This window comes from Notothenia rossii (assembly GCF_949606895.1).
Source record: "Notothenia rossii genome assembly, chromosome: 7".
Lineage (NCBI taxonomy): Eukaryota > Metazoa > Chordata > Actinopteri > Perciformes > Nototheniidae > Notothenia > Notothenia rossii.
Window position 1 is genome coordinate 68,990,077 of NC_136905.1, and position 9,933 is coordinate 69,000,009.

Consider the following 9,933-nt stretch of genomic DNA (forward strand, 5'->3'; position numbering starts at 1 on the left):
CATTGACATATTTCGATGTGCTCAGACCAGCTACAATGCAGTGTTGTAGATGTGGGTTAATTTTGCACCAAAGCAAAGACAAGAAAGAAGACAATCACAACGGTTAAAATATATCTTAGTATTTAATTGTTTCTACATTCACACATTTTACAGCCTCTGAAACTTACAATCTTTAAAGATCCACTGAAAACGAATGCATCACTTGTTTGCAAATGACATGATCTGCTCCTGTGGAGGAAAAAAAGACATGTCCTCAGAAACTCCTTAACCTTTGAGTCACATGTACAAAAAGCCTGTAACAAGTGCGTGGCACTGCTGGCCTCTTAACAAGACCTGTAAACCAGCAAACTCTCAACATTTAATATGGAAAAAAGTTACGTTTAACTTTTGTGCCACCATGGTGAACTGCCTTTACAACCGGTTACAGTTGTGTTGGTCTGAATCACTTAGTAGGGAATAAAGTCATTTCACATGAGTGGTCGGTAATAAAAGGGGTGTGAAAACACAAGCCAACACCGCTGTCCGCTGCCCGAGGGCCAGCCCAGCACCCCACCCACACGCTTTTGGTAACACTAAATTTGGGGCTAAACTTAGATGCCATAGTAGTAGGTTCTGAACCCTGGAAATTATAGACACCGCTAGTAAGCTTTTAGCTTTAAAGTGAAGCTCCGTGTAATCAGAAAAAGAGGGTGGAGGGTGGGGTCAGGTTGGAGGCGGAGTTCAGGTGGTTTATATTATCTGTGAGATGGCCAGGTCCACTGGAATGTGTGGGAACATATGTTTGGATTTAGAAGCTGGAAGAGAGGAGCTTACTTTTAGCGTTGGGATCATGTTGGTGGCCTGCAGACCAAAGGTGCGTAGGAGAACCACGGGAGCGGCGTTAGTGGAGTAAAGGCGCTTCATCAGGTCGATGGCGGCCATCATGGGAAGATTTTTCCGCTGGCGTTCAGTTTCATATTCTAACAGGTGCTGTATTGCTCCTGCACAAACAAACAAAGAGAATATGAAGACACAGTGTAAGCTTGTGTCTGTCTTTCATATGTTTTCTGCATTAAGTCAAAACACTGGTGCTGCTTTGACTTCAGGGAAAGGAACAGTGGAAGGAAAAAACTACATTTCTCATAACAGCATTTCATTTTTTTTCTAAACCCAACTTATATAGAGTTCTTGGCAGAATGAAGAGACAAAAAAAACATCAAATAAAAATGTTGCCGGAAAAGCTGTTGCTTTTTATAATTTGGATCAACAGCATGCATTTGAGTTGGGGCTATGGAAAAGAGTTTAGGGGAAACCACTATGGTTTGCAGCGCTTGTGTCTGTTTAGAGTTCTCACTGACCCAAGTCCTTCCCGTCAAAGGCTGCCTGGCTCAGGATCTTTGTGAGGCAAGCCACATCCCCAAAGCCTAGGTTGGCTCCCTGACCCGCCAGAGGATGGACACGATGGGCAGCATCCCTGCAAAGACAAACATATCCCTCATATGCATTCCGCTCACAGAGGGCTATTTTATGCGCGGCGCCAAAACGTGTCATTCCTCAACCCGGGGAGAAAAACCAGTGATGGAGAACAGATCATATCTCTTACTTTAAAAAAAAGTAGCCAAACCACAATGTAAAAATACTACAAGGAAAATATACTGTTGCTTAAAGGTCCCATGTCATGCTTTTCCGGTTATTACCCGTCCCCTTGTGTGTTATGAAGGTTTTTATGCATGTAAACGGTCTGCAGAGTCAAAAACCCTCAAAGTACACCCTGTAGGGAGTAAAACTCTAACACGCCTCGTTGGAGATTTCTCATTTTCTTCCTGGATATCGCTACGTAGGGATACCCAGTAGCCACGCCCAAAGCTATGGCCGCACCCGCTGCCAGCCATTCACGAAACAAAGCTTCCCAAACCTTTCAGCGATTCATGCCGGATATGTACAGCGTAGGGCACTGAAGAACGATGCTGTCCCTACTTTGTTTGGACCAGCGGGAGATTCGGGTACACAACCTGAAAGTATTCATTGTTGTTTGTGTATTTATGATGTTTAAAACAAACAAGGTCTCTACCACGACTGTTTAAATGGGTAAACGTTTTTCGGGCTACTAAGTTGGGATCACGGAGAAATGCTCTTTGCAGACCCATGCTCACAGCGTTATAAACCTTTTTCTTACTCATTATCAAGCCACACTTATTGTTTTTACTTCGGCTGTGAGTGTTTGTGTGTGCTCAGGATGAGTTTTGCTTGTTCTAGCTGTATCGCCAAGCCTGTATGCTCCTGCAGCAGTGTGTGTGTGTCTGTGTGTGTGCGAGCAGCAACGAGCCTGTCAGCTTCTCTACCAATCAGAGCACACTGGGCTCACAGGGAGGGGGGGCAGGAGCTCGAACAAGCCGTTTGGACAGAGAGTGAATACACATACTTTACAGAAATGCTGTATGAGACACCAATGAGAGTTTGGAAAATTGCACAATATACATCTATTTTAGAAAACCTCAACATTGGAATTATGATCAGTAGAAATGGCCATGACATGGGAGCTTTAAGTACAAATATGCACTTCTGTATCAAAATATACTTAGAAATAGCAAAGTAAAAGTACTCATTACGCAGAGTGGCCCATTCAGAATAATATAATTATATCACTGGATTATAATTATTGATGAATTGATATGTTAGCATCACTAATGTTGCGGCTAGTTACGTGGAGCTAATTAAAACAACTTTATATACTGCCTGGTAGCTGAATCCATTATTAAACATCATCATTTAGAATGTGGGGTATATTTTGTGGTAATTAACTAAGATTATTTGCATTGAAAGTATAAGTTTAAAGTAACAGAAAACTAAAAAGACTAAAGTAAAGTACATTTATTAAATTACAATAGTATAGAAGAGAAAACAATGAACAACTCCTATGCATACTCATATAAATCTGATATTCAGGACTTTTTTTTAACAGTATTTGACTTACAAGATGTACAGAACATTATTTTCCTTATGGCTAATCTTACCCAATGAGAGCTACGCGGTGCCTGATGTACTCTGAGGCATGACCCATGCCCAGAGGAAACATGACCCTGGACTTCGGGCTGATCCCTGCCACACTGGGGGGAAGCTGTCGAGGTGAACCTGCGGACGGCATTAAGACAGACAGGGCGCTGCGGAACAGAGAGCCGGCCGTCTCAATCAGCTCCGACTGGTTCTCATTACTCCACTGCACAAACAGACAGAGACATATTCACACAGAATGAATAACGACCAGAAGAGAGACAAAACAGACATTATCCCTTTGAGTGGTCAAATAAATTAGCTGACATAGGACTAAAGCTGAACTCCAGGCCAGCGAAAGTGCTCTTTTTCCCCTCCCTAACTAACTGGTTTGGCAGGGCTTTGAGAGCTGGGCTGATTAAAAGAAGATGCCGGCCTGGCTATGCAGTTGAATTAGCTCTGTTTGAAAAACATTCCATGCAGTAATGGTCGACACTGGGAAACCACAGGTTTAATTAGCAAACCAGGCCTGAAACCGAACGTGACTCAACCGTGGTGACCCCGTCCATCAGCAGGCCCAGTAAAAATAGCCAGCTTGGGAAAAAGGAGTTTCTCCAAACACAAGAAAAATGGATAGGTATGCCATTCTCCTAGTGAAATATTAGTATTGTATAACTTTTGGGCCAAACAATGACTGCATTGTTTGTATGAGTCACAGAAAAACAGCTCAACACTTAAGTGGGTCTATGGAGAATCCCTGCCACATGTAGCACAAATACAGATGTTGCAATATCTTCTAGACTGTCTATGAACACAACATCAGCAGTGTAATGGTAACAAGGCATGACTCACAAAGGCAGAGTTGATAGCGTCGACAAAGCTCTCCTCATCCAGCTCCAGCAGCTCCTCTGCGAGGCGATGGCTGGTCGACCACACCAGAGAGCTCTCTGTGTCCGACAGCTGCAGGGCACAGAGAGGGGTCAGTGAAGAGTTATCAAATACTTATGAGACCCAAGGAGACTTTGAGTAGAAAAAAATACTGCAGTAAATAATGCAGATATATTACCGGTAACATTGCAATGGGTCCAGTTGGGAGGAACCGCTGCCATGCGACATTGTTCTCTGTGGGCTGTACAACACATAAATCAGATTTAATTAAATATCATACTGAAGTATTGTGGCATTGCATTGTATGGCACACATTTCTAATTACATATCTTGCACAAGATATTACAAAGGGTACTTCTGGATGGATTTGACATTAAAATTACTATCATAATAAAAACACTTAACAGTAAATTCACTCAGTAACAGTTATTGCTTAAGAGTGTATCTTTTATGGATATAAATTGTGGGGAGTATGTGTTGAATGTGATGCTCACCTCTGATAGATTCAGCACAGCGACCACAGCTGATTGGTCATAATTCCACTTGACTGTGGGTATCCCCAGGGCCTGGCGCACCATTGAGTTTGGTCCGTCTGCACCGATCTGAAAACAGATGAGCAAAAGTAAAAAAAAAAAAAATCGCTTAAAGAAATGCAGACTTATAGTTTGTGTTGATGGGATTAAACTAACCAACAGCTTGGTCTGAACCGTCTCTCCGCTGGCCAACGTGACCTTGACCCATGGGATAGAGTCAGCTGCCTGGTGGGGCATCGGCCATGCGTACTTCACCACCTTGGACCTGTACTGAACTCGCACGTTATCTGACAAACAACAAGGACATAAACGTGGTGACTACAAAGGCGACAGAAGAGAAAAACAAAGCAGTGGTTCTTAAAAAAAAAATGGCAACTGGTGTGGCTCTCACAACAAGAGGATCAATCTTCAGTTGTGTGTTTGTAGCATCACACTAAATCAGTGCTTTATTACTTTCTATGTCCAAAATGAGAGGATGCTTTTTTTCTGCAGCCAAAGCAGTGGGAGATCTATAAATCACTTCATAAAATGTCATTGGTTTTTCTCCCTGGCACACAGTAGCTGCAAAAGTTGACATTTGACAATCTCCCTAATGGTCTTGGCCTGCCACATTGCCCTAACTAATAGTGTTTATCTACAAAAACACCACGCCACACTTTGCACATGCTGCCTGCTTTTTGGATTTTGCACTCTTCCTAAAATATCAGCAGCAGGTCAACCCAAACATGAAAGGATCCCGAGCTACGCTGCCTGGTGCTGACTTGGAGTGGGACCCATGCACAGATCTGCTACTGGTTTCTGAGCGCTAATGTCAAGTGTGGGTTTCCAGGGGATGGAGAGCAGGGTTGCATTGAAACCAGCTGTCGTGGTGCACACTTTTCATGTACTGCATCTTGAGTGTAACAACACCACGGCTAAAATGGGAGGAGAGAGAGAAGCAGGCAAAGTGGAAGGCACATGAGGCAAAAACGTGCCATAACCACACATCCGTTGTTTGGTGCAAAATGTTGAAAACTGTTTTATAAATATGTCACATACTGTCAAGCACGTAGCAGAGCAAAGTTTTATTTGCGAACCTCACAAAAGTTGGTCTAATGTCAACAGCATTACAGCACCATACACTGTCAGGGCTTTGGTGTCTTAAGAGGTGGTGAAGTTTGGGAGCACATGGCAACTTTAAATAGATCACTGGACCACTTCACGTGTCCTCAGAGGGTGACGGGGCCCGGCAGTTCCCAAAATGTGAGGGTTTGATTGAAATTGCAGGAAAAACATTAACGGCTCCATGGGCTTAACTCGTCTTTAAAAACAGTCACCAGGAGAGAGTACAAATAAACAAACCTGGGAGAAGGATGGAATAAATGTGGCTGCATTAGCTGCCAGACTCAGCAGCCATTAGGCAGAAGGAACAGGAATCAAAAGGTCGTACAGAGCACTGCTGCTTACTGTGTGGGGCTTCATGTTTTAATCATAACTGCTGTGCTTACCAGAAAGGCTGTCCAGCTGTTTAGTTAAAGCAGCCACAGCGATGTCGTTCTCCACGATGTATGCCATCTCGTCCTCCAGGTTGTCCTTATCGAATGTGATCAGGGCATCTGAGCAGGAGTCCCAAACCTAAATGAGAGACTCATTATGCCTGTGGTCTACAACTCTATCCTTAAATGCTATAATGCTATAGCTGGGCAGAGAATTGCAGCTTCATTGAGCTGAACACATCAAAGTTGTTAGATGCTGTCTAAGGTTGGCACAGCCTACAGACATCAACCCAGAGCCATGAGGGTCACCAACACCCTCCGGTTGCTCGGCTGCCTTCAGCTTAATGGAGCTCTCTGAGGTAGAAGACTAAAGGACATTTTGTGATGTGGATTTTTAAAAAACATTTTCTTGGAAACATAAATAACCAATGCGTGTTTGTGAACATAAAGAGGGAGTCAATATTTATCCGCAACCGAAAGTGGCAGAATGAGATATAGTTTTAGGTTACTCTAATTCCAACCCTGAAAGTACTGTTTGACTGAAACATGTGGGGGTGAAAAGTGTTTGTACAAGGTTAATCCTCTCCTGGGTTGTAACTATGGTGACAAAACCCTTCATTTTGCAGTAATATGCTGCTGCACTGCTTTTTTCCAACTTGCCATAAAGTAGGGGGGACATACCCTACAGAAAACCACTAATGGCAGTGGGTTTGCAACTTGTGATAAGTGGTTAGAAAGAAAGATTTACGGAGACCAGCCCAAAAATGTTTTGGTTTTGTTTAGTGCTGGGTGAAATGATGCAGCTTTGGGGTGAGAATGCGTTACTACATACTTCACGATTCAAAGAATAAACCTACTCGCAACTTTAAAGAGAATAAAGTAGCCAAAATGATGCTTGAATGGAAGAAAACTGTGTTTTCCTTGTGTTTCCAATCTAAACCCTCAATACTTACTGGACATTTAACGTGGATGAGCATTTTACTGCATGGAAAGAATGTTATTTGGAGCTGATGTGCAGTACATACTTTCCAGTGAAATGTATATGACTGAGATTCAATCGGCAAACAAGCCAAAGCAGTGGTAGCAGAGTGAAGGTATAATGGGAGAGGTATACTACCATAATCACTGTAAGGCACTGCATGATGACATCTTAGGCCCAGAGAGAAACCCTGCGGTCGGGTGTTCGGTTCACACCTACCACATCTTACAAGAGCGACTGAGCCTGCACCCAGAGCCGTAAAGCGGGTTCACTTTGCAGCAAACAACCGCTCTCCCAATCTTTCATCTCCTTCCCGTTGTTCACATGAATCTTCGTAATTATAAGATGTGGGGAGTGACTACCAATTTGGGAATGTTACAATGATTTATCCTTCATTGAAAACATGGCTTTAATAAATAAAACTTGCACGGTCAAACTCCAGTACTTTGAATATGGGAGGAAATGTTCTTTTTGATTTTTTTATAAATATACTTTGTGTTCTTTGGCATTGCTCTTGCCACAGATCCTGCCAAGCTGCTCAAAACTAAGGCAGAAATTGCATGAAGTTATGAACAAAACGCATGTTACATGAAACCTCTGCTTCCAGACATTTTTATGTGAACAATTACATACCATACACATGATTATATGATACAGTATTGTGTTGCTTGTTCATTAAGCTAGATGAATGAGTAGAAGCCGAGTGTCACAGATTTTTCTCCCCACAAATTGTATGGTGCTGTGATTGATGGTTGACAGAAATACAGAAAGTCTGGAAGACAAGCGAAGAAGAACTCAAATTGTGTAAAAGGAGGTTTCTGGAAGATGCTCCATATTGAAGTTGGCTTTAGTTATTTTTGTTTGTTTTCTCTGAACTTTTCACCACATAAATGTGAGTTACTAAAACATTGTGATGCAATATTTCAACATACCTGCATCTTTTTATAGGGTTTGCACCTCATCTGTGTGATGTGATCCCATGCTCCAATACCTGTGTGTGTGCAGAAACACATTTCAGAATAATTACAACACCAATTGAAAGCAACAATGTATACCTAAAGTAGTATATATTTCAAATAATTGTAATCAATCAAAATGATGATCTGGATGAATGTAACATATCTCAGTGGAAGTCAAGTGCATATGACTCAAAGCCAATCCATTTAAAAAAGACTCTGTTCAGGGCAATATCTTATGGAATTACCTCAAATATAATAGAATAAGAATGTAAATCATTGTTTTAAGTTACTGCTACAAGTTGTTGCCTTTTAATTTTTGCACAGGCGCCATTGGGAGGCATCGAGGTCACAGCAAAGCACAACATTTACAATAACTTGATGACCACACACCACTGCATTCTTATCAAATTCTCTCTTGACATTTAACTGGCAACATTTTTGATCAGATAAACGGGTTGAACGGGGTCAAGGAGGTTATTTGAGATGTAGAGCAAAGCTCAAGTGTGTCTGTTTCTCATTGGCACCTGTGCATATATTATCTGTTATAAAAATACAATGGTGCAGCGTAATACATGACAATGTATGGTCGTTATTTTTGCTTTGTTTCATGCTATTTTTTTTGTTTTTGTTATTTAGCATGAAGGGACTATAACTGCATTTCATTGTGCAACCCTGTGATTTACAATAAACATAAACTAACCTTAAACAATTAAGACATCAAGCATGATAAATGTGGATGAACTCATGTTTCAAACAATCAAATTAATTTACCCAAAGTAATATTATTATTATTATTATTATAAATCTGTATTTGTTTGTTTTTGGGGTAGCAGAGGAAATAATCTAATTGATCTAAACACTGCGGAAAATTACAAAATGAATCTGCCCCGTACTTTTTAACTATAATATGGTTAATAACTAGATGCACCGTCTATGGGTAATGTTTAGCTATTTCTATGGATTCTAGATCCACTGTGGCAAATTTAAGACTTAGAAAAAGTTTCACAGACAAATCCATCAAGCCCAGGGAGGAACAAGTCCGGTCACGTATGATCCCTGCTAAGCTTGGGTGACTGGACAGTGTCTGATACCATGATTACGCTGTGGGAGCCATTTAACTTCTCACAGGAAGGGAGGTAATCCCAAAATAAATAACTTTTAGATGTATTTTCTGTCTGTGATGAATTTGTCTTTTCAAAAGTACAACGCCTTTAAAAAAGAACATAATCCAAAAATAGTATAAGACATGTTCATTTTTGTTTGTGCCAGGTTGTTTAAGTATATACTTTACCCGTGAGGAGGGAGGCGGAGCCTGGACTGATTGAGCTGACTCTGGTGCTGTAGGTGTCTGGGACCTTGTCCATCACTTTCTTGTTTCCAGCTTCAAGGAGAAGAATCTTCTTACCCTCCAAGTTGGGATCCATGCCTGGCAAAAAACATGTATACAATTGGAAGCACATAAATGGATCTCAGCAGCGTTGATACAGTGTTTAGATCTCAGCAGTGTTGATACAGTAAGAATAACATATATTTAGGTTGCGAGTGTAAAACACATTGTAGAAGACTGTTTATTCCCCTTTTGCATAATTGAGTTAGTATTTAGTAGCTTTAAGACTAATACACAAACGTTTCTATGGGTTTATCGTATCTAGTGCAGGTTTGCATGAACAAATATGTCACTCACCCAAGGAACATGCCATTGCAGATCCAACCATTCCTCCCCCGGAAATAATAACATCATAAACCTCATTTTTGCCAGCCTCGTTCCTATGTTCTGCACACACAAATCCTCTGCTGGTGATTTTTATAGCAGATACATACTTTTCTGCAATTAAACACCGACCAAGTCCGTTTAGGCACAACGTTGCCCTTGAGAGCTTGTGCATGATTCTGTCTTTACTCTGTCTTCACATGGAACAAGCCCCGCAAAAAACCGGAGGAAAACTTTGAAGTCTGGATACTTTCATATGAAAATCGGACGGATGTTTCCCCCTGGAATTTGTCCTAATAAAAGCAGCTGTGTCCCTTCTTCTGTAACCCAGCCATGTTTTTGTTGACATGGACAGTAGAAGCACTTCTGGGTTTTGTGTCCAATCACAGAAGACGTCTGTCACGTAGACGTATGACTA

At 41.4% G+C, this 9,933-nt stretch overlaps 1 protein-coding gene across 2 annotated transcripts; it reads right to left on the bottom strand.

Moving 5' to 3' along the window:
- Window positions 1–103: 103 nt before the first annotated feature.
- coq6 (coenzyme Q6 monooxygenase) lies at window positions 104–9,858 on the bottom strand. 2 transcript variants are annotated; one of them, XM_079691963.1, is made up of 12 exons: window positions 9,626–9,858; window positions 9,096–9,230; window positions 7,778–7,836; window positions 5,879–6,005; window positions 4,548–4,678; window positions 4,353–4,460; window positions 4,037–4,099; window positions 3,823–3,930; window positions 2,994–3,196; window positions 1,338–1,453; window positions 814–980; window positions 104–228 (listed from the first exon to the last, which is right to left on the bottom strand). In XM_079691963.1, exons 2-12 carry the CDS (start codon window positions 9,226–9,228, stop codon window positions 199–201), a joined length of 1,245 nt encoding a protein of 414 aa, XP_079548089.1. In that variant the 5' UTR covers window positions 9,229–9,230; window positions 9,626–9,858; the 3' UTR covers window positions 104–198. The 2 variants fall into 2 exon arrangements, with proteins under 2 accessions (XP_079548089.1, XP_079548088.1); XM_079691962.1 differs by having other exon boundaries at window positions 9,489–9,857.
- Between the last annotated feature and the right edge of the window lie 75 nt (window positions 9,859–9,933).

Excerpts from the sequence above, each read along its gene's own strand:
- coq6 (XM_079691962.1), bottom strand. The coding sequence starts at position 9,690 with ATGCACAAGCTCTCAAGGGCAACGTTGTGCCTAAACGGACTTGGTCGG. Across the intron at positions 4,461-4,547 it reads CGGTTCAGACCAAGCTGTTG|ATCGGTGCAGACGGACCAAA; the intron begins GTTAGTTTAATC and ends ATCTGTTTTCAG. Across the intron at positions 3,931-4,036 it reads GACCCATTGCAATGTTACCG|CTGTCGGACACAGAGAGCTC; the intron begins GTAATATATCTG and ends TGTGCCCTGCAG.